Source organism: Hippoglossus hippoglossus, chromosome 22 (assembly GCF_009819705.1).
Source record: "Hippoglossus hippoglossus isolate fHipHip1 chromosome 22, fHipHip1.pri, whole genome shotgun sequence".
NCBI classification, from domain to species: Eukaryota; Metazoa; Chordata; class Actinopteri; order Pleuronectiformes; family Pleuronectidae; genus Hippoglossus; species Hippoglossus hippoglossus.
Window position 1 is genome coordinate 9,503,413 of NC_047172.1, and position 25,542 is coordinate 9,528,954.

Below are 25,542 nucleotides of genomic sequence, written 5' to 3' on the forward strand. Positions count from 1 at the left end.
CATGTCAAAAATCCTCAAATGGCATCATGCCATTGGGGGTTGAGGTTATTACATCTTAACCAGGATGTCCTACTTACCTGGATTTAGGGACATTCTGTGAGTGTATGGCTTTTAAGAGCAATCAAACCGGGATTATTTATTCAAGTTCTGTGCCATCCATGCTAACCCAATCCCCCAAATCCCTACCAGAAGCACCGAGTCCATAAATAACCATGAGATGGCTGGTACCCTATATCATGTCATCTCAACATGAATTGACTATGTGTGCCACGTGCCATCATCATGAAAACTGCAACCATCATTGGCCTCATTTACAATGTGGCAGCGCGTAAAACTGACCAAAGAGGATCAGATTGATCCGAGTGTTGCTCATGAGAACATTCTGTCAGCAGCAGATTGTTGTTCTGCCAGTTTCCTTGTATTGTTTGAAGGACCTTTTAACCCCTTGCGTCATTTACCAACAACGCATTGTGAATGACTTAATGTGTGACAGGCAATGTGGGCAACATGGAGTTTTTAAACAGCATCATCAGTCTTAAAAAACACACACAGGTCACTTTCAATGTTTTTCCCCTTGATTTGATATCAGTTCAAAAAACACAGGAGCAAACAATTAAAAAAGGTTCTATGGAATTAATCTATTAATAGTCTACATCACAGTCCACCCTACAATCAGCTTAATCAATGCAATGAATACCAGAGTTAATTTGTACATACGGAGACAAATAGTTCTCTAATTTTCAATTTTGATAAGTTCAGACACATGAATGCAGATTTTATTTTATGTAAGTCCTCAGTATATGCTTGAACTTAACGTGGCCACAAGATTTCACAGTTTTTAAAGCAACGGTTTTAAAGTAGAAACAGTCTCCGCCCGTTGATGTTGTACCTTACACGTCTCAGTAAGCTGAATTTTGAATGAAGTAATTAATGTTACTCCTTGTGCTACACGTGTGTTTAAAAGTGTCTAACAAGATCTATTCAACCAGTTTCATTCATGACTTCCTCTTGTTATGTGTATTTTGTTGTTATTTTGTCATGAATACTGGTATAAATATAAACATGTTCATATGTGTTTTGTTTTGTTTCTCCATTAGCGACAAAATTTGACAAGGCATGAGGAGATCATGTCTAAAATCTAGATTTTTTTAAGGTATATTTTTAAATAAATATATTATTTTAAATGATTAGCTCATTGGGTCACAATTAACATCCAATTGAAATGAATGAAATCCAAAACCTGCCTGTAGGGTATAGGAAGAAAAAATAATTAAGAAATTTAAATAATGTAGGGACAAACAAAGAGCATAGTCCTTAAAATGTTTAATAAGCTGCAAACTTGCCCGTATAGGCTATGGGACGTTTTGGGCATAGCAAAAATAAATAAACCGTATCCATTCTATTATATTTGCTGAATTAATTCACTTTGTGTTGTTATTGCCCCTCAATGTTCAGCCTCATCATCTGACTGGGTTCAGGATTTAGGGGGGGATCTCGTCGAGACTCGTCTTTAGCTCATACAAAATGCACTGTTTCCCATACGTGGATGATGTCATGCTCTAAGTCTGCCTCTGATTTGGGGTACCACATCTCCTGCATCCCGCCCCGCACCATGTGCTCATTCGCCGGCTGCCAAACGATGAGAGGATAAACCGCCCTGCTTCTGGAGGGAAAAGGCGAAAGAGTGAGTATCCATTAACCGATTTTTACAAACAAGTCAGAAGGGATGCGGATGTCATTCAGCTCATTGCAATTTTAAAAAAAGCAGGTGGGGTGATGTGCATTGGGAATGAAAAGGGAGGAGAGCATCCACCCATCATCCCCGTTGTTCTTGCTGCCGGCTTAAATCGCGTGCGTAAAGTTGCCGGTTTGGACGCGGTGTTTTCGGACCGGACCACCGGCCACTGGTGTGTGTGGGGGTGAGGTGGGACGTGGTCTGGTCCTCGGTGCGTTGCGACAGCTCAGAGAAAAGGACTCACAAGTATCTCAGTGTGCCAGACGATCACCAAGCGTCCAAACGAGGCGGAGGAGGATACAAAAAGAGGAGGGGGCACCAATAGAGCAGAGGCAGACAATGCGGTTGGGCGATGCGCTCGTTCCTCTGTACAATTTACAACCACATCCAAGTAAAGATGACATGAAGATGTTGGAGAGGCATTCTTCCTGATTTGCTTATTTTTTAAAATAATTTTGTTTTTACATTCGCACTGATCATCTTCTCGTGCGTTTTGGTTGAGAACAACAAGCGAGATGAAATTTCCAATAGAAAACCCGAGAAAACAAGTTAACTGGGACCCGGAAGAAGGTTGGTAAATACTGCTTTCTTAATGTCTCATAACTTGATTGTTGAAGCCTGAACAGCAGCAGCATTTAATGGGAAAACACGAGGCACAACAAATCGCATCGCCATTTCTAAACAGTTTCTTTACCCTTAATTTTCTTAATTTTTATCGTGCAGTTGTTGTCATATTCCTGTTGTGCAAAAATGACCTATAACACAAAAGAAATGGGATTATTTCTTTATTCTCTCCATCCTTCGTGCGTTCATCTGTGTGAAGCAGCGCTGTGGGGAGTCGAGCCTCAGCTGCGTCAAGGGGCCAACAAAAGAAGTGAGACATACCGGGAAAAGTTTCAAAATAAAAAGAATGTGCCCTTAAAAGTAGGATCATATTATTGCAGCCTATCTACTTAATACATGATCTGCAACAAATCTCTAATGCAGGTACACCAGAAAAACGTTATTTTCAGAGACGCAGTCCTCCTAAATTATTCATTTTAAGGGCAATCTCTGCCCAAACTAATACGGGTATTTTTGGCACACGTTTTCTAGAAATTACACAAGGATTTTGCTTGGTCTTCTTTGTTAATCAACCTAAACGTTATCCTATGAGATATAACCTACATATAAGCCCAAACACAGAGTACTTTTTTAAATATTTCCTTTGTGAATGTTATATTGTGACTTTTATTTTCTACCGGAAGTCTTGGCTCTTCGTGTGTTATTCCAACCGGCTTGACGCATGAGTTTGAGGCTCAGCTGGTGAGTTAAACGCCTGCAACCTGTCCTGTGCCACAGGGACCAACTGGGCTAAGAGCCGAACCGAGCCAGTCCAAAATCTACCTTCATGCTTTTTACTATGACTGGAGTCAGTTTGTAATTCTGTTCATCAGTCAGTGGATACTTCTTTTGAACCATAATTTGTGAGGCTTAAATGTTGAAAAGCTGAATATTTGTTGTCCCACCACAACTGTGTCCCACTAAACTATGTGGCTAATGGCAGCTGAAACATTTCTCATATTTTGCCTCATTTTCTCTGTGTCATCTCTTTCATTGACCTGAGTCAAACGTTGTCTCTGCTCTGTCCAGACATGTTAGAAGCAGAGAGTGAGAGAGAGAGAGTGAGAGAGAGAGAGAGAGAGAGAGAGAGTATCAAATAGTATCAGATAAAAAGCACTGCTTTCCACTCACGGCCTTATTTAATTTGCAAAAATCAATATGAGGCAGCTTCAGTGGTTTGAAAAGGATTTTAGATTCATGCCACACAGCCTCAGAAATCTGAAACCACATTATGCTCATCGCAGTTTTCATTTTGCCTGTATGGTTTGAAATGGACTTGTATTATTTTATTATAACTGTTTTGATCACTTAAAAACATGAGAGCTTTCTGAACTGTCTCTGTCCTGCTGCAGAGAGCTAATTTACTTAATTTCACTCAGGTTATAAGTTTATATTCTTTTGTTATAACTATTTTGAGAACTTAAATGTATGAGATACAGTCTCAGCTGCCTCTGTCCTGCTGCACAGAGCTGATTTACACTCACTCATACAGAAGGAGATAAAATAACAGTTGCTGTCTTTGTATAATACTACTATGGATTTGGTCCAAATCTGCATTTGATCTACGAGTGTATTTTCTACTGCATCCATCACAATGACCGCACCGGGCTCCGCACGGGAGATTAATGTGAGGTCACAGTCTTTTTTGCTGCTTCATCTCTTAGTCTTGATTTTCTAATTCATCATGTGTTCTAAAAATAGCCCAGCCGCCGCCCTTAAAGGGCATAGACTGTAAATTGAAAGTGGCAGCTTTGCACCTTCCCAAGCTTGTGACATTACTTTGCTGTTATTGATCCACTCATGATACAGGGATTTACTAACATGCATAGCTGCTGGACCAGAAAATGAGACTCTTCCTGGAATGTCCTTGACTCATCACGGCGGGGAGTGGATGTGTTTCTGGACGTGTGTGTGCGTGTGTGTGTGTGTGTGTGTGTGTGTGTGTGTGTGTGTGTGTGTGTGTGTGTGTGTGTGTGTGTGTGTGTGTGTGTGTGTGTGTGTGTGTGTGTGTGTTTGAATGTTGAATATCCCATAAGTGAAACTATCCCATTAAACAGAAGTGTGCCTCTCTTAAACAAATCTATTTCATATTCCCATCTTTAAGAGTAGCATCATTGTGGACAGAAGGCTCCGCCCGTGACTATAGTGCACTCCACGCCATGGGGGCGTCGGGGGTGAAGGCCGCAGCTCTGAGTAGCTTATAAAGTGCATCGTATACATTAGAGGAATCTACATTTGGCTGCTTCCGAGGTGCGGCCTGCTTCATGGTTGACCTGCTGCAGCACATATGCATTTATTATAAAACCCACCCAGGAGCCAATAACTGAAAGTGGCACTTACCCTTCTCTTATAGCTGATTGGAAAAATGTTATCTTGATCCTCAGCAAAAAATAATCCGTTTTCACCCGTACCCAACAATAGTGTAAGGGTTTGGCTGCAAGGTGTGTTAGGTTTTCACCCCTGGCCATTTGTAAGCAAGATTACACAAAAACTGCTGTATGGATTTCCACAAAACGTACTGGAAGGATGAAGTATGGGTCAGGGAACAAACCTTTATTTATTCATTTTTTCAGATTCAGATCAGGTCGATTCAGGAATTACCCACTTTATTTATTTTTCACTGATTTCCCAGGGGTTAAATCATGCTCAGTGATGTAGAAATCAGGCATATTGCTGGACTGGCTTATGTTGGCGAGTACAATTCGGTGCAGCTTGATTAAAATGTATGGAACTGTTTGGCCTTGGCAGAGGTAAGTCCTCTCCAGTGCCATTATATGTTATATATTGTATATCAATGCAACCTTCAGACACTGGAATTCATTAACGGGCACGTTTCTGGAGGTTTTTCCAGGTTTTGAATGCATTACATTAAATTAATGATATAATTTCTGCATAAGTAAGTAAAGCAGCAGTTGTGGTCTTCATTTCACAGGTCTAAAGGTTTTTATGTGTGGAACCCAAAGCAGATTCTCAGGGAGGAAAACTCTTGAGGCTACACAGAGTGTTTTCAGGCTTCGGCACAGCTGTACAGCAGATTTTTAGCTTTCGGTGTCAGCTTTGCAAAGAGTCCTTATTAGCCCACTATAACAACAAGGAAATTGAGTTTAAATGAATCATACGGGAGCTTCTTTTTTATATTTCAATTCCTGTACTGAGCTTATGTTTATATCTGCATGAAGCTTTGCCCGTTGTTGGTACTTTATTTGGAAAGAAAGTGTCAATAAAACTTAAAGGTGCGAGACCATACTGCAATTTAACTTATTCTATCAGTTCCATTTTATTTTCTTATTATTGTAAACAATGGGTTATCACAGACGAGGACAAAGGACAAACACATCAAGAAAGGAAAAATATCCAAATGCTTCTCAGAATACTTTTTCTCATCTTCTCAACGTGAAGGCCCATTTTTATTGTCCAATCTATAACAGAGTCAGTGCCTTGAGCCAACCATCAGAAGGGTCTGCCAGTCTGTTCATTTGTCTTCAATCATCAGAACAAATTTCACAAAAAAAGAAAATGATTAAACTTACTGTCCTGATCCTCCAAAACAGAGTAAACTGGATTGGCATCCAATAGAGAGCACACTATTCCCTTGGCCTTCATCAGGATCCATTAATTATTCCCTGGACATTGGTGAAAATGTCAAAACACAGTGTATCTCACGATGTCAAAGAGAGTGAAACATATTCCTGGATCTAGCCTTTTTGTTCGGATCCTCACCAAAAGTTATTGGGTTCTTCCTAATTGGCATCCTCCCACCAAGTTTCATGGAAATCGGTTCAGTGGTTCTTGCACAGTCCTGACAAGTGAAAACATAACCTCCCTGGTGGAGGTAACATAACATGTAGTAATCCAGTCATGTTCCTGTCCTCACTCTTTCCTAGTGGCGGTCCAGACCAACTTGGTCCCCCCCAAAAAGGTCCAGCCTGGCATGGTGAAGTCCACTCTAGTCCAGGCCAGTGTGGCCACCATGCAGAATCCAATGGGCTGCGACCCGAAGACCAACGGCCACTGTCCACTGCCGCGTCTGTCCATCTCATCGCGCTCCGCCAGCATGGTGGCCAGCATGGATGCCAGCTGCGACGGCACGGCCGCAGCCCTCCACTCAGTGATGAAGTGGAAGACGGTGCTGGCAGTGTTCATCGTGGTCGTTGTCTACCTGGTCTGCGGAGGCCTGGCTTTCAAGGCGCTGGAGATGCCGTTTGAGAGACACCAGAAGACGAGCATCACCCTGGAGAAGGCTTCGTTCCTGCAGAGACACTCCTGTGTTACTCCTGAAGAGCTGGAGTTGATCATCAAGGTGGGTGCTTGAAGGATTTAGGAAATGATAGACATGCTGAGTTGCAGAGTCATTCTCCTGTTTTGTCTTTCCAGCTGCCCACAGCCTTGGAACAGTACTTTGCATCCATTGCATCGATTAATGACCAACAGATTAGTTTGTAAGGAGATGGGAAGATAACTGAAAATGAACTGATACATAATACTGAGTGTCACTGAGTCTGATTGGTAGATAAGACAAAGTCACAGGACTGACCTTTACAGTAGCAGCTTTATAGATGGTAATTGCTATCATCGGGGGTAATTGGGGGTAATTAATTCCGGCTTCATTAGCTAATCACATGAGCTTGAAAAGCTTGGATGCAGCTTCCTTTCATGTTCAGACCGTCCTTCAGCAAATGAGGCCTTTAATCACACAATCACACAATCACCACGTGCACGTGACACATGTTGATCTATACGTCATGGGTCATTGTGATTCTAATAACCATCCATTTTAACATCCACAACATCTCACTGTGCTTAAATGGCTGCAAATATTCCAATATCAACCCGATTTTGACAATAGTCTGAATAAGACACTATCATGTAAACATCATTTTCTGATTACTGTAACCTGAATAAGGTCATACTCGGAATAAGCAATAAGACATGTGAAGTATTCTGATCTTAGATGAATTATGTAGATATGTTAACGTCTTAATACTATTGGAGTTTGTGCAGCATTATGCGACATTGACATTTCCGGCACTGCTTGAGAATAATCAGAATCAGAATTTGTTCTGTAATGTGTCAACAGGAATATGAATACAAAATTCTATCAGCAACTAATAATGAATACACATAATTTCCAAATCAGAGTTCAAGCTCAATAGTAGTACAAAATTATATTTTTTAGTGGACTCATTCCGAACAGTTTAATTTATGATAAATTTACTATGATTCATTTACGAGCTTCTTCAGAGCCTACAGCCACGTCTCATGGTCTTCATCAGCCCCTGCCAGCTCAGTTCATTGACGACAATAATGAGAAAAAAGCTAGCAAGTGGACTTTTGAGTTGAGGCCATTTCGTCACGTTTAACAATCTGCAATAACAAGAAAGATCTTTTAATGCGCTTTTGTTGCATAAATTAAACTCGCTTCCTCCTCATACTTTTATATTCATGTCTCCAGGCATCACAGTTGTAGATTGTGTAAGAGCTTAAGTTTAATTGTTGCTGCTGCAGAGACCGACACTCGAAGGTTTTCTCTTTTAGATGTTGTTGTCAGCTTCAGTTCAGTCATGCCTCATCTGACTCCGATGCTCAACCACGCCAGTGCTGGGAAACGATCCCAGTTCTGACACTGTTCCAGAGAAGTGGCTGTACCTGTTGCTTTCATTCTATTCTGGTATCTGTAACTACTTTATTTGGTGGACTTAGCCCCTGCATATATTTGCTGGGGCGGTGCTGCAGCAAGAAGGTTGCCGGGTCAATTCCCAGTTGTATGTATGAGTTAGTATGTTCTCCACGTGTTTGTGTGGGTTTTCTTCACACACTCCACCTTCCTCCCACAGTCCAAAGACATACAGACTTGTGTTAACTGGGGATTCTAAGGCATGAGGTGTGAATGTGAGCGTGAGTTGTTGTTTACGTCTGCAATTCGCTTGCGAGCTGTTCAGGGTGTACCCCACCTCTCGCCCCAATGTTCTGGGATCGGCTCCAGCTCCCTGCGTGACCCTCAAAAGGATAAGTGGTACAGATAAAGGATGGGTTGATATGTATGCAGGTGGATTGGTTGAATTAGCACTTGCACAGCTGATTTATATGCATTTTTATAGAATTTAGAAATTTATAGAAATTAGGTTTTTTTACGCAGTGCTAATGGCTTGATAAAAGGATTATGCAGGCACTAAAGCAGCAGCAGCTACACCCCCGACTCTCTGCCCTGTGATTGGGTAAATGTCCCAGGCAGGTCCATCCTTTATCAGGAGGTACAGTGATACCTTCAGGGTTACGACAGGGACACGCTCATAATTCTCAGCGACACTTTGCGTCTGCTGATAAATACAGCGTAGTAGAGTACATGCTGCTACATGCGGTTTAATGGTACAGAACAGTATCTGTTACATACAGAGAAAAGGGAGAATAGCTGTGTGCATATGGGATGTTCATCCTCAGAAAGTAAGGTCGGTCAATGTGACCTTTGCACTGCACTCAGTTGCCTAGAAAGAAGGACCACGAATTGATTTTGTTGCAGCTTCACTTCATGTGCAAACCAATCGTAGTAAACAAGACCTACATGTTTTTGTTAAAATAGAACAGCGCCTCGTACCATCAATAGTAAGTGCACGACTCTCCAGAGTGAGGCTTGAACGACACCCACACATTTTGAATAAGGAAACTAGCTCGCAGCCACAACAGCACAGTTTGTTGTGTAGGAAAAATTTAAAGCCACATTTTTCAAAAACTTTCTATCAAAACTGGGTTTGATTTTAAAAAGATATTTATTAAAACTGATTGACCCTCTGTTGCTTAGTACTCGAATTAAAACTCCATCCAAGTCCGTCTGACCATAAAATGAGCCATGCCATGATGTCACCATGATTTATAACACAGAGTTTGATACAAGCTGGAAAAGAATTCATCACATCATCGACTTAACTGTGCATTTTACAGTGTCTTTTTATGGCATCAGCTGCTTTATAACACAGAGCATGACGATGCTTCACCCTGCTCTCCGATATTACACCGCAGAACTATGGGTCAAGATTTAAGGTCACCGCATCCAGCTGTCACAGGCAACTGGACGCAGGTTTGGAAAATGATTTGAGATGTGTCGGTGTGCGGGGAGTGGAAAGTTTGATTTGTGAGGCGGTAAGGTGATGGAAAAATGTGGGACTAAGATCAGTCAAACTCGGACGTCTCTGTGGATGTGAGCTGTTGTCCTCAGCAGAGTCAGGGCTAATCCGAGCACATGGTGTGTTGCAAATGGATGCATTCAGGACACTGGGACGGGCTCACGTTCTGAAGGGATGCTTTTAATTAATCATGGCTGTGTTTTGGGCAAAACATGCAGTAAACCAATCAGAGTGACATCTCCCGTTCCCTTTAAAAGCCTGGTGCGCTTGGACCTCGTGGATTGCTGTTAAAACCTGCTCATACATGAGAGCAGACCCTTTGAATAAAATAAGAGTGAAATACTGCGCATGCAACTGACTTCAGACAAGGATTTTTTTTTGGGGGTCAAAAGGTGAAATCAATTTCTGCTGCCTAAAGATAGCAACGCTTCAACAATGCGCCTCGTTTTTAAGACCAACACTCCCATGGGTTGCAAGATGGTTGCAAGCGCATTTTCTAATGAAACAGCGTCGGTGGTAGAGTTTGTAAGAAATGTCAAATGTGAAATCCATTTTACGAACAGAATATTTCACATAAATCACAAATATCAAATACAACACTGTGAATAATTTAGATTTGTAACATAATCAGAGCTTGTGATACAGATGCCAAGAGAGCAAAGAGAACCTTTTGGGAATAGGTACCCTCCATGTTTTTCTGAGATTAGTAAAAGTAATATTCTCTGCATCTCTTGGGCTTGAAATAACCCTAAAGAAGGAGGCAACTACATGGGTGTGCTCCACTTTCCGCTAGAATGGTTCCATTTGATGTTAGTGTTCCTCCGGTGAATAGTGGACTGCCTGACTATCTGCCCCCCCCCCCCCCCCCCCCCCCCCCCCCCCCCTTCTCCACACCCACCTCTGTTCATTCTTTTCTCGAAAATCCTTCTTCTTCCTCTTCTTCTTCTTCTCCCCTCGCGGCCCATAACCTCTGAGCCACTCTCGTGTTAAAACAAAAAGACCAAAAAGATCAATGGCAACATTTCCTGAGGAGACGTGTGGAAATAAAAACCTTTAGTGTGGTGTGACTGGGGTCTGGAGGGAATCAATTATTCATTGCACAGGCCAGCAGTCACGGACCTCCTGCTGCCCAAAGCAGTGCCGTGTTGGCAGCAGCAGCCAAATCACAGACGACGCTGCTGACAAATAAACTGATTCAGATACCTGACATAACATGTTACTGCATGCCGCACAAGCAACTGAGAGGCAAGGAGCTTTGTGTCTGGTCGGGATTCGTTAACTACATCGGACAAATGAAATGTTTTCAAAGAATTATTCAGTCAGATGTTTGGTTTAATGTGACGTGGCGATTGGTGCACAGCAAATTTAAATTCACTGCCAGCAGACAGTGAAGCCATTTTCAGACGTTTGTCTTTGAGATGTGAAACTTTCTGGAACATTTGGGCGAGGGATGTCGTCTGGGCAGGACATCACATTTTGGATCTCATTGTCTTTCCAATTCGACATCATCTGGAGAAATTCATGCTGTTGTCGTTTTTTTTTGCACTTTTCATCATGTGTTAAACTTCAACAACACGCCTACTCTCACTAGGAAGCTGGCAGGAAAAGTTCAGATAAAATGTCCACATCCACTCTGACATTTGCGTTCTCACATGCAACCCCTCTGGAAAGTTTCAGGAAAATATCTGGACTTCAGTGCGTGAAAGTGCCTTTGGTTAGCTTAGTATTAAGTCCTGTTTTTGGGTGTTTATGTTGAGCTCGTGGATACTAGCATGTAGCTTGATATTTGACAGCTATGAGAGTGACTTCTCATCTAACACCTGGTGATAGAGCGAATAAATCTAGAACTATTTCTTTAGATCTGAGGAAGTGATATTGATTTATCACTCGACTCAGTTACGATGGTCCTTCGACACTGAGTGTCACAAAATGAATCAGTATCAGGTCATATGAGAGGCTCACACTGACAATCCCCCCCCCCCCCTTGCCATCTGTAGAGAAGTCCTGCAGGACGTGCTCCATCACAGAGTCTGTCTGCTCCTCCAACAGGTTCTGTTAGCGGCCTGTCACTCAGACAGCGGGCCTCTGTGGTGACACAGCACCGGTGACTCACTGTTGTCAAACTGTTCGGCGGAGGAGTCGACAGAAAAATGGCAACGTTGGAAAGCATGTGTGTGTTTGTAAGAGTGTGTGTGTGAGAGCGAGATGGATGGAGATGATGAGAGCGACAGCGGGCACTTCTCGGGGTTTGCTCGGCTGCATGCGTTGACTCGACGCGTGCGTGCGTCCGTGCACGTTTCCGTTGACCTCCTCGTGTCTGCTCCAGTGTCTGTGCTGTCCACCTACCCACTGTGCGCCCACTAATGCAGCAGACCTAATTGGTTTTTCCCTGAGCTGTTGCAATGACTCACACTGTGGCCCAATGTGAAGCCTCGCTGTTATTGACACCAGCCGACCCTCATTTATTTATGAGTCACTTATCTGCCAATAAACCTTTATACACACTGAGTTACCTGCAGTAAAACTACGTCAGAACACGCAAACAAACCCGTCATGTAACTTACTCAGACACTTTACATAAATTGTCAAACTCATATCTTTGACAGTTTGTATCAAAACTCATTGTTATTGTCTTTGTCAAAGGAGAATTTATGGCAGAGCTGTTGAGGCCGTTGAGTGTGACACATTAGATTACGACACTGCTGGGAGCCATTTTGGTGCATAATGAGTATTTGTACTTACTAGGCACTTCACACTGCCTAGTAAGTAAAAATATCTGATGGACAGATAGATAGATAGATAGATAGATAGATAGACAGACAGACAGATAGATAGATAGATAGATAGATAGATAGATAGATAGATAGATAGATAGACAGACAGATAGACAGACAGACAGACAGACAGACAGACAGACAGACAGACAGACAGACAGACAGACAGATAGATAGACAGACAGATAGATAGATAGATAGGGACAAAGAGCCGTTCACCTGTTTATTTAAAGTTCAGTGAAGCTCGAACGTAGAATCCCGCACTGGAGAATCAGTTGTCGTGAATTCGCTCTCGTCGTTGCTAATGTCATTAATGAGTCCCAGCCACCACAGCAATAGTAGCTACTTATTTATAAAATCCGTTAATATTGAACCTATTGCATGTCCAAATCGCACCACTTCCTTGGGCCCTTAATAATACACATGCACAAGAGAAGGCGATATGATGAATGGTTCTTGAGAAATGCGTCAAGGGAGAATTTATAGCAGAGCTGTTGCACTGGGTTGCATTTTCTTTTACAGTTGAACCTCTCAAACGGTCATTCAGTGTGACATATAATATTGTGACACTGCTGGGAGCCATTTTGGTGCATAATGAGTTTTTTTTTTTTTTAAAGTCCTTCAACACACAACTTACTTGTAAATGGATGTTTTCCCCTTGTATAAACCAGCTCATCACTTTTTTCTCGTCACACGGCTCTGATGAATTTGTGCAGGGCCTGGCACAGTAGCACAGCGTGAGTGTGAAGGAGAGGCACCGTGCTGGCTGGATCAGTGCCGTCACCTGCTGCGGGGTAGAGAGCCACACTGAGAGGATAAAGATCTGCACATAGGGTTTGCTCACTCTCTAATGATGCTGCAGTATGCAATATGAAAACACATTAGCCAAAGAGCCCGTCATGATCTCTTGGCAGTGCTGCATGGTGACTGGGCGTCTGTGCACAGCAAGTCGAAAAAAAAGAAAAGAAAAGAGCATGATGTGTGAAAGAAAAACACCATTTGTCGCACTCATTAATAGGCTGCAACACAAATCAAAGTTATCATGCTTCAAAAAGTGCCCGTGCCAAAGGAAGATTTTCCACATCTTTAATGCAGCGTGAACTTGGCTGTGGAAAAGACCAGAGACAAAAATAGAACTCCCCATAAAGTATTCAGATACATTGTGGGGCTATTTATAGCCCTCCCTCGACTCCATAATTAGGTTATTTGGAGTTAATTATATAATTAGCGCTTTGATTTTGCCCCTATAAAGAAGCTGTGTCTGCTAAAACCCATGAAATAACATTAGTGCAATTGAATAATTTCAGATGCAAAAATAAATCTTATTAAGGGGGACTATGCTGATGGGGCTGAGGTAGTCACAGGCATGGTTATAAGTAGGAACCTGCAGCAGAGTGTTTTAAAGTTGTCCTCGGCTTTAAAATCTATGTCACTAGTGTTGGTACATATTTTATTAAGTGGACGTGCATCTCACCGACAGATTGCTCGGAAGGTTTGGGGGGGTTGCACCGAATGAAGAGGCCGACGACATCCCATAAGGAGTGTTGAGCACGTTGCTTATGAAAAGAAATCCCTCAGCATGACTCTCATGTCAGCAGAAACATTGTTTATCTGGGCCCATAAGCTAAATTCAAACTGTAAATTTCTGCAGAGATAAGAGAGAAAATGATTGTCTCATAAAGTGCCCACAAGCCGGGAGTGTAGGCAGCGAGCAAACATAGTAGATTAACATTTCATGTCGACATAACGGAGCACAGAAGCAGATGAATGAGAATAATGATGCTGTGAACGCAGAGCATTATGTGGCTTCTTAATGTTTTCCAAACACCAGTCGGGAGTAAAAGAGGAGCTGAGGGGCTGCAGAAAAAGGAAAAGAGTGGAGGTCTTCCTGCTGCACGTGAAAGTCGATTGTTGATTTAGTCGGTGTGAACTGTAAAAACATGCAAATTTGGTGGAGACGGAAAAAAGAGCTGCAAGTGGAAAGCTACAGACACTGAATAAATTGAGAAGCGTGATGTTTGTGTGTGTATGTATTTCCATAGTTTTCATATACTGACATTATAATCATTGATAGAAAAGGAAAAGAGATACTTGAGATTTTCAGGTGATTTCTTTTAGGATGTTTCGCTAATACGCTAGGACTGTGCCTCCCAACTTGGGAAGAATTATATTTAATATTTCATTTCATAATAGACCTTTTTATTTCATGACAATTTTTAATGAACTAATGTTTGTGTGCATACTTACTGTATATCCACAGGTATGGTCAAATTATAGAGAGTTTTCATACTGACATTATAATGATATGTGGTATGGGTCAGGGAAGAACTTTTGGGAGCAGATCCAGATCGGGGCGCGGATCCAGGTTTTTTTATTTTTTTTTACTTTCTTTCACCATTTTCCTTGTAAAAAATTCATGGATCTTGATGAAAAAAGGCACATTTAGGGAACTGATATCTATGAGTGTGTGAAATCTGATGCAGCTTGTCTGGCCCTGGCTGAAGTATGTGTGCCACTGAGTGCCATTCAAGTTTTCTATTGAATTTTACTTTAGGACTCAAGTAAAGCACAGAAAATCTTTCCCTCAATGCTGCTTTCATGCATTCATGTGCATAGCAATGCTTGCTTAGTTCACATCTAATTACAGATTGAATTGAATGATTGATTTGAATATTCAATATAATTATATTACACAATATGATCATATTATCATGGTACACTTCCATTTTCAGGTGCAATGATATAGGAATGATTGGATTTACTGTAACTCCAGCTTCTCAGCTCCACTTCCTGTTATTACAGTGTCATGACACATTATTAAATTCTCCATCTGTCTTTAATGCCCCTCCCCCTGCGTCTCAACACACCTTCTCTCCTCCTCTCTCCTTACCCCTCTTCAATCAGGCGATAGCCTCGCAGGTCAATCTAGAGACACGTCCCATCTATCCTCAGACGCCTCAAGTGTTACACAATCAGTGGCACATTTGCAAACACACGCAAGAGACACAAGTACACGGGAAAACATAAACATTGGCAGGAGGTGGGTTAACGTGCTCACTCTCGTCACGCCATCAGGTCTTTTATACCGTGAAGTCAGAGCAGGCACGTTGTGTGTTTGTTGTGTTGCCATCAGCTGAGCCAACATGCAACCATGACCCTGAATTCCCCTGCTTAGGACAATCTAATGGGTTAGGTGCTCGTTTCACTGATTCTCCATTATTTCTACTATTTACACACTTTGCTTCTAAGGTTACAGTCTTATATCTCAGGTTCAAATACCTGCAAGTCATCTTTATATTAATGACTTGTTCTCTTTGCAGCATGCCATAGATGCAGTGAGTGCAGGAGTGAGTCCCATCGGAGACACATCCTATAATTCCAGTTACTGGGACATGGGCAGTGCCTTCTTCTTTGCTGGAACTGTCATCACAACCATAGGTGAGTTTAAAATGCTCTAATACCAGTTAAATGTGATGTTGTTCAGAGTCAGTGCAAATTACATTTAAAGAATTTACATAAATGCTGATGTATCCACACACTTTAGCCACATTACCTTTAGCTTCTGATTTACACTTTCCCATAAGGAACTATTTCTATTTTGTAATAATATTGTTTTGCTCAATTACAATCTTATTTCATGGAATGAGAAAACGCAATATTACATCATTGCAATTTCACAATTTCTTTAGTTTTGTCTAAAACTGTTTCATCTAACAAAACACAAGACAATATATGCAAGGCTAGTTGGAATTAATAATATTTTTAAAGGTATTGAAGCATTAAGAGATTAGGATTTGTCCCTTCAGTTTGTTAGAGGTGTTTTCTCAGGGTAAATCCATGATGTGTGATTGTTTCGTTCTTACCGTTGCTCTCAGGTGAGTTTAACAAATCCCCCTTTTCCCCACATAAGGTGATGTTTAATGATGCAAGGCAGAAACACTCTGGGATTTAAAAACCGATCATCAACATCATCAAGTGTTCTTACAAAACAGGCACCACAGAGAATACTATCAAAATGTTTGTGCTTTTTTCCTCTTAAATTTTGGATCTTGCTTTTACAAGAAAATCACGTTATTCACAATATATAATTGATCAAAGCTCCTTTTCTGTAGATACCTGTAAGCTTTGATCAAATGCGACCATTTACAATAAATGTGCAGTATTTCCATTCCTGAGCCATTTTTTGAACGTCAGAGCTAATGCATCAAAGTTTCTGTTCTGTCAAGCAGCTGCACAGACTGTACCTTCACTGAAATCACTGAGGAACACACTGTCACAGACCTGTTATTTTGGTCTAGTGCAGAGATTTCAGTACCTCATGTGCTGCTGAGCGTTGGCTTCAGTGGATACATTTATTTCACAGCCCAGATAAAGACTGACCAAGAACGAAAATGAAGACATCCAGCGTAAAAAACAAATATTCTCAAATGAATATAAATAAAAGAGTTGTGATGTTGATGAGCTTGAGCAACAGGAACATGAATGTGAACATGTGACGGACAGGATATACAGGCTGCGACATGTGGAAATGGGAGGAATTGGGTAAAGAACAGTTTATGCTCTGCTCCCTGTTTCCTGGGCTCCGTCATTGTATCTCTGTCATTGCAGAGCCATAATTAATGTAATTTTCTCTGAGGGGAACCTAATTATTGTCTCTCTTGGAGCTTATTTACCTCAGACCCCTGCTCCGAGAGCTGAAAGGTATTGCATAAGCGCTTCAATTGATTATGTTGCATAAGAAAGTCTTGATTGTCTTCTTCTGCGTCTCACCATACTATTTATACCCCTCCCCCCTGTGACACCTCCGCACCACATCCCCTCGGCCTTGTTTCACATCCTGGTTTCACCTCCTTATGATTTCATGTTTCTTTTCCTAATTCCTCCTCTTTTTCCTCTTCTTCATCAATTCTACAGGTTATGGAAACATAGCTCCGAGCACGGAAGGAGGGAAAATCTTTTGCATTCTTTATGCCATATTTGGCATTCCCCTGTTTGGCTTCTTGTTGGCGGGGATTGGGGACCAGCTCGGGACCATCTTTGTGAAAAGCATCTTGAGAGTTGAGAGGATATTCAGGGTGAGTTTACAAGTATCACGGTGTAAAGTATCACAGAGTGATCGCAGAACCCTGAAGCTGCACCACCGCTGCTGCACAAAGAGCTGTTCACCTGTTTATTCAAAGTGCAGTGAAGCTCGAACTGGAGAATCAGTTGTCTGTGTCATGAACTCGTTGTTGTCGTGATCAACATCGTTACTTCTGTTGAACTGCCTGAGCCACTACAGAGCGCTGGTCACCTGTTTCATCTAAGTTTATTCATATCGAGCTTATCTCTTATCGCACAAGATTTGACACAGCACTTCCTTGGGCCTTTAACAAAACACACAACAAGTGTGAAGCCAATAAGATGAACGGTTCTTGAGATATGTGTGCCATATACAGACTGTCTATATATATATATATATATATATATATATACAGAGTTTTTTAACAGTGTAAAAGCCCAAAGTCCAAAACGATTGTTTAACCATATCTGTATCGATATGTTTTATTAGACCATATAAGCTTTATTACACCATATTATATCTTATATATGGTCATATAAGGGCAATCACTCATTATTTTAACTTTCCCAGATTCATTATAATTCTAGCTTGTACAATTTGTTATTCTTTTCAGCAAAAACACAAACAGATCAGTCAGACCAAGATCAGAGTGACCTCCACCATCCTCTTCATCCTGGCCGGCTGCATCGTCTTCGTCACTATCCCAGCTTTCTTCTTCAAACACATCGAGGGCTGGACCACGCTGGAGGCCATCTACTTTGTAGTGATCACTCTCACCACGGTGGGAATAGGCGACTATGTGGCAGGTAGACAGATGTGGAGCAGATGGTTGTTCTGTCATCACATGACGATTTTTTTTTTTTTTAACTTGAATGACTTTCAAATGACATTAATTCATCTTTTTCTCATCTCCAGGTGGAGACCGCAAGATCGATTATAAGCAGTGGTACAAGCCGCTGGTGTGGTTCTGGATCTTGGTGGGCTTAGCGTACTTTGCGGCCGTCCTCAGCATGATCGGAGACTGGCTTCGAGTGCTGTCTAAAAAGACCAAAGAGGAGGTGGGGCTCATTTAATTACACCTCTCAGTATTTCATTAGAGAGGCAGAACGTAAAAGGTCACTCAGCTGCTGCCTCTCCTGCTCTGCGTGTCTTCGCTCTCATTTTGCACATTAATTGCCGTGATTAACGGACGGCTATTGTTTGAGGTGTTGCAGCTGTAGATGTTTCACTGAGTCCAGTCAGGACACACAGAGATCTATTGATCCGCTAGAGTGGAAAGTGCCTGTAGCTCAGTGTGGGGTTCGCCACTTTAGATGTAGTCCAAATGGAAAGTTGTATAAGAAAAGAACAAGGACAAGGCAGGCGAGATTATTTTATTTTATTCTCAATTTTAACAAATCTCACAGACCAGTGAGCCAAACTGCACTCGCTAACATGTTTCTTCAAAGCGATGAATATGGGCAGTGCCATGTCACATTTTTGGGGATCGACACTGATATAAGGGAGTCAAAATGTTCAGATACCGAAACAGCTGCTGATTTCCTTATCAAACCAAGGACAAAGAATTGTGAAGTGAATCTTGATATTTGACAGTTTTATCATAAATAACTAAAAAGAAAAAGAAAACACAATAATACAACTAATTGAATTATGATTATAAAGTTTTAAAAAATGTAAAATAAAAAACATAAATGCACATATTTTCTTTTCTGCATTGTAAAAGATTTTCATTTTCATTTGGGGTCAATACCTTGAAGGAGATCTAACACTGACAGTGGAAAGTCAAAGAATATTGAGAGACGCACAAATCCATTGTTGGTTTTAGCTGTTTTTATGTGATTTGGTGACAATTAGAAAAATCCCCATCCTTATCCTGAAAACAGTGATAATGTTTTTGAGTGTACCAATATCCCATTTCTCATCTTTTCCCTATTTCTCTGTTGTCACAGGTTGGGGAGATTAAAGCTCATGCGGCTGAATGGAAGGCAAATGTACGAGCAGAGTTCCGTGAAACGCGGCGGCGCCTGAGCGTTGAGATCCATGACAAGCTCCAGCGAGCCGCCACCATCCGCAGCATGGAGCGCCGTCAGCTCGGCCTGGAGCAGCGAGCTCACTCTCTTGACATGCTGTCTCCGGAGAAGCGCGCCATGTTCGCCAGCCTGGACGCCGGCCGCTTCAAGACTTCATCCCAGGAGAGCATCGACACCAAGCTCAACAACCTGAGGCTGAAGGGGGCCTGTGAGCATTACGACCATCAGGGGAGCGGGCAAACACCACAGACAGCGTCTTCCTCGGAGGAGAACCTCTTCAACCTACGCTTCGGCTCCCTCACCAAACTGGGAAGACGAAACAAGGGCCGCGAGCTTCGGAGCAACATCCCCGAAGATGTTCGCCGGGCGAGCGTTGGCATAAACACTGGCAGTGCCATGCTGGGGGAGGAGAGGACGGAGGAGGAAGAGGAGGAGGAAGACGGGGAGCCACATGAGGAAAACGGAGAGAGGAAAGAGGGAAACATCAGCATGACAAACCTGTCACACTACGTGATGGAGCGTGCCAAGCTGAATGGGTTCATACCAGCACAGGCCAAAGACAGGGAGAACGATGAGGGGGTGAATGGACGAGCACTTCAGGTGTAGAGACAGAGAGAGTGAGGCAGAAACTCAGGCGGACTGAGAGATGTCAAGAAATGTGCCTTTCTGTTCCCCCATGCTTGGATTGGAACTGCTCCCAGGAAAGTCAGTCAGCGTGCCATAGCCATGGGAAGAAAAACCCTGTTGCCAAAAACGAATACAACTGAAAAGAGGCTGTAGTTAAAATACCTCACTGCTTATTTACCGTACAACGGGCTGCTTCACTACTTGTCAGGACCTTCCCAGACGTCGGGCAGCGGCCATCTGCTCACGTGGAATCGTATTTTTCATCGATGTGGACAGGACACGCAGACAGCTCGAGCCATGTCACCCATCTTCAGGAACGTTATAGATCTCTGCTTTGTCATCTCGGGCTGTGGGAGCTATTTATAGCTCAGCAGCCTGCTACGAAAGGACTTTTTAACAAATGGCGAGTGGGAGGTTGTGTTTCTGCCAGATCGATAGACAATACGAGCATTTACCTCGCTGACAAATAATTCCTACAAAGTGTGTGAAAATGTAGCCTGAGGGTTTAAAACAACGACACAAAAATACTCATCTGGATATTGCATGGCTCTTGAAACACAACCATAGCAGTTATTTGACAGCTGTAATGATGTTTCTTTCTTTTTGTTGTAATAATGTGACACAGTGCTGGAATTCACCCGTGAAAAGACACAGTTAATCACCTTTGGCCACGAGATTGTCAGATTGTTTTTATTTTTTATTTTGTACATGACAAATGACAAATGAACGAATGTGATGCCTTTGATTTTCTACTCACCGCGCATGTCTGCATCTGTGTTTACTCCTTTTCATATCAGACGAGCACTTGAGTTGTGTTTTCCATCGAGCTATAAAATGTTTCTTTTTCTGTTTTCTGAAACACGTCCTGTAGTTAATAACTCACCGAAATGTGTTTGACACGTGACTTTGACGTCTTTCGCATTTCTTACAAAAACAGGTACTGACACTGGAGCCCTAATTTTACAGAATTATCAAATGTATCAGAGGTGTACACACACACACACAAACACACACACACACACACACACACACACACACACACACACACACACACACACTGGTTGTACTTGTAACCTGTTTAGCATTATTCTTTCAATGACCATGACCTGTGATGAGCTTAGCGACTATTTGTTGTGTACAGTTTATTTTATGAACAGATCACATTAAATGTAGTGAGTGCCTTTTTCCAGATAATAAACATGACAAATGAAATTTTGACTTTCCTCTTGTTTGGTGAAAAAGCGTCGCCCAGTCAGTAGTGACGTGTCTGTAAAGCCACAGCTGCTGCTTGGTGAAGATGTTAGAAGACATATTTGTCGGAGGCACTTCATGAATAAGTTATATAATGGAATAAGCTCATAGTTATTTAATATTTAATAACACACTTTATTGGCAAAGACAGAGACTGTAGCTTCAACTTATTTAAACCCTTGTCATCCTCCACAAGAAGATAAAGAATGGCCTTTTCAGCTGCCAGTTGCAACGCTTGTGTATCTACACAGGGGCGGATACAGGCTGTGTGTGTTCGTCGGATTGACTCGGTGCCAGAGGCCTGCCCATACCTGGTTCTATAGGCTTCATTATTGTGTTAATTGCCATATCTTATAAATATGGGATAGGATACGAATTGGACATATAATTGGCCCCTCTGTGAAAATTGGCCGGATTTAGAAAAATCCTTGATCCTCCACTGGCTCAACGTATCTGTTTAAATAAACATTTGGCTTGAACCGGCCTAACTGCAGCAGCTACATGGATTTCAGCCAATATTAAAGTCTCAATGTCATTAGACCTATTGCCAGAAGCCATTTGCTGGAAGAACTGTTTATAGGTTTTGTTTTTGCTAATTAAAAATGAAAGAAGACGAATGGAATTAATAACAGATATACTAGTGTGAAACCTGCAGTTACAGGACACAAGGATGTTAAGACGACTTTTACTTGTCAGGTTTTGGCCCAAACACGTTTGTCCCCTTATTAAAATGGAAAGGAGATTTTCACCTCTGATAAGTGGCTGTGAAAAATTATGGTTCCTGTAAAAGTGACGTATTGAAAATAGTTAAATTTCACCTTTAGTTTAATGTAATTTATTCCTGCTGTATAAAAAAATACACTTATTAATGATCTCAGGTTTTACATCTATTTACTGCATTATTCACTATTTGTCCTTGTAAATAAAATCACAAAACAAGGAAGACCAAAAACAAAACAAGGTGATGAAAGGACAAAATGGAAATGATCTCAATTTACTGAATCCATTCAAACACAAAATGTCACCCTGTCTTGCATTTATTTTTATCCCATTGCTCCCCCCCCCCCTACTCCTCATAAAAGTTTATTCCAACCCAATTTTCCAAATTACATTATCACTGTGAATTTGCTTAGACACAGCTTTGTGTGGGTTATTAAATGACAGAACACACTTTTATGTAACCAACTCATGGCGTGTTGCAGGGTGCTGGAGCCCAAGGACTCCATCTGTGCACGTCTCGCTCGGAGCCACGGTCAGGTGCTCAACGTGTGTGCTGCACTGAGGAGAAGGACCCAGCAGAAAGCACCACAGAAGGAGTTAATCAGGGAGGCAGGCCAGTGTATGGGAGAGCTATAAATCGCATGTAATTGAAAGGGTGTGTGTGTGTGTGTGTGTGTGTGTGTAAGTGTGTGTGTAAGTGTGTGTGTGTGTGTGTGTGTGTGTGTGTGGAGCTTCCCTTCAAGGTGGAAGTGACCTCAACCTGCCTCCGCCCTGCTCCTCCTCTCTGTCTCTGTCGTCTGTCCATCACTATCTTTCTATCTCTTTACCATCAGCTCTCAGGTTGTTCTTAATTAGTTTTCAACTCTATTTGTGTGGTCGTCATTGTAGTCACGTCAATCTGATTCATTTATACGGACGTGGAAGTGGTAAGAGAAGGCGATCCTGCATGTCCGTCAAACATCGAGTCGTGTATGAAAATGCTCAAAAAGTAATAACATGACACCAATTACATTAATATTCACATTTACAAAAGAAAAGATTACTTTTATAAATTGTTTGCCCCTTTTCTGTGCTGGGATGCACACCAGAAAATATTGAAGCAATCCAATAAAACACGGTATACAGGGTTTATATAAGTTAAACATTTTTACGCATTGCAATATCTGATAACACTCACAGAACTACATGTGGTGCAGTGCTGGAAACGACTTGGGAATTACTACAATACCAGAATTAGTATCCATATGTGGATGATCTCTGAGGCTCAGCACGTAGAGCGGGTCGTCCACTAACCAGAAGGTCTTTGCCCTGACCCCTGGCTCCTCAAGTCTGGGTGCATCTTTGGGCAAGACACTGAACCCTAGGTTGCCCCTGACGGCTGCTCCGCCAGAATATAAATGATGTGTGGTAGAAAAAGTGCTGCATTAATGTGGGTGAATCGGTAAATGTGACTTGTAGTAAACAGTGCTTTGACTTGTCATTAAGACTATAAAAGTGTTATATAAATATATGTGTCTTATTACCATTTTGTATATTCAAAAATGTGGATGGGAACATTATTATTGTTGGGTTGGGACCAAGGTTCGAGGTAAATAGTCAAATCATAGATCTGCAGGGTTCAATGAAACATAAAAAACAAACAAAAAAGGCAGCTGCTGCAAGCCTGGCTAGTTTCAGGTAGTTTAAAGATGCAAAAAGACAACATTTCCCCTGCTAGCATATTTTATATGACATAACATTTTACCAATGCACTGATGATATAATAACATTAACATTTTAAATGTTACACTTGTGCTGATCACTAAGTGAAAACAAATCGATCCAGACTCTGTTTCCATGTGTTCACTTTGCAGGCGGCTCCCACATCTACTGCTCTCTTTGCCTAATCACCATCGCCTGCTTGACAATCTGCACAAGTTGTTCCTCTTCCTGCCTTCTCCCTTTGCTTTTTATAGTTGTGTGGGTTTTCACGTGGAACCATCTATCCCCTGTGTTCCTCTGCAGCCAGCATCTGCAAAATGAATGTTAATATGCAACAGGAAAAAAAATGAAGTGTTCCTTCATCCATCTGGGCTTCATCTGAATCATGAAGCTCTGCCAAGACATGATGAGTAAAAGACTGAACTGAGCGTTACTGGTGCAAAGCAGCATTTCTTCAGGTGTCAGTTGAGGGAACCTTTCCCCCATTAGAGAGCTGTGCAATTTATCCAGGGGGCGCTGCAGAAACACAAATTCATCCATCAAGTGGGGAGGAAACCAAACAATTTCACTCCCTGTTCCGAATGGATCAAACAGAAGGACTGTAACAGTTGCTCATGTTCAGTTCTCTTTAATGTGGTTGAAAATGCCCATGAATCACCTGTGAGGAGAGTGCACTATGTGGGGCTAACTCATTCCCTATTTTTAGTGTCTTTGTTAGTCATAACACTTACATATCGCAGCTTTGTGGTGCAGCTCATACAGAGAGTGAACTGGTCTTGTTCTTGTTATTTTAAGATCTCAAATGATTCCTCCTGAGGAGTTTCACTTTACTGATCTGTGACTTGCAAAACAGCGTGACTCACCGAGCGTGTGTCTTCAAAATTCAAAGTTGAGGAAGTGCTTTTGTTTCTTTAGGGGGAACTGCAAAGGCTGAAATGATGCAAGAAGGAAAACGGAAAAAACAAGTGCATGATACGAAGGTGAATAAATAAAGTAAACACTAAATAGGTCAAGATGAGATAATCATTTCAGCAACAGTCAAAGTTTTCAGCCCCACCTTGACTTTACCACTTTGGTCTGACTAAGATGAAAAAGATCAAATCACTTATCGTAAATTTGCCCTTTGAGATTATACTAAACAATTTATTTAATTAAGATTTCATTAAGCTTTAAATACAATTAATCAATTTAACAAGTTATATTGAAAACAAAAACAGGTTTGAGATAATTCAGCTTCTTGTTTATGAAGCTATCCATCCATCCCCCCATCCATCCCTCCATCCATCCATCCATCCACATATCCATTCATCTATCCATCCATCCATCTGCAGGCCTGATCTTATTTAACCCTGACACCTCAAACACTTGTTGTTGCTTCCGCTATGCCACAGTTATTAGATTAAAAAACATTTTAAACTCTAAAACTTTTACTTCAGTTATGAAATGTATTGTTCCGTGTTTTTATTTAGCTTATTAATGATATGAGCTACAGACAAGTCGTTTCCCCACTAAGGGAACAACAACAAGTAGCTGATGAGGGGAAAGTGTGAAAGTGCTGCGAGCGACAGGAAGGATGGTGAAGAAGAAGAAGAAGAAACTTTGGAGGGAGTGTCAGACGCTCCCTCGAGGGGCCCAGCGTGTTTGACATCGAATGCAACACGAGGGATTTGTGAAATCTGCCTGACAATGTGTCTGGCAGTGAAGATACTGGATTGAAGAGAGGTACTAAAGGTGTGACAGAAATTTAAGCATAACCACTCATTCTAATAACAAAAGCTAGAATAAATTAAAATCAGGGAATGTGTTACAATAAAAGTGCATTTTAAGCTTTGATTTAAAGGAAACCTACGGAGTCTGCCTGTTCATCAGTAGATAAACAGACATTTACTGGATTATCCTCCACATTGTTGCAGATTTAAAA

At 41.6% G+C, this 25,542-nt stretch overlaps 1 protein-coding gene across 2 annotated transcripts; it reads left to right on the plus strand.

Moving 5' to 3' along the window:
- The first annotated feature begins 1,579 nt into the window (after positions 1-1,579).
- kcnk10b (potassium channel, subfamily K, member 10b) lies at positions 1,580-21,158 on the plus strand. Of its 2 annotated transcripts, none has more exons than XM_034576958.1 (7): positions 1,580-1,684; positions 6,223-6,638; positions 15,551-15,668; positions 17,145-17,305; positions 17,906-18,098; positions 18,208-18,350; positions 19,242-21,158. In XM_034576958.1, coding segments are annotated over exons 1-7 (1,719 nt in total). In that variant the 5' UTR covers positions 1,580-1,683; the 3' UTR covers positions 19,929-21,158. The 2 variants fall into 2 exon arrangements, with proteins under 2 accessions (XP_034432849.1, XP_034432848.1); XM_034576957.1 differs by lacking the exon at positions 1,580-1,684 and adding an exon at positions 1,867-2,305.
- Positions 21,159-25,542: the final 4,384 nt, after the last annotated feature.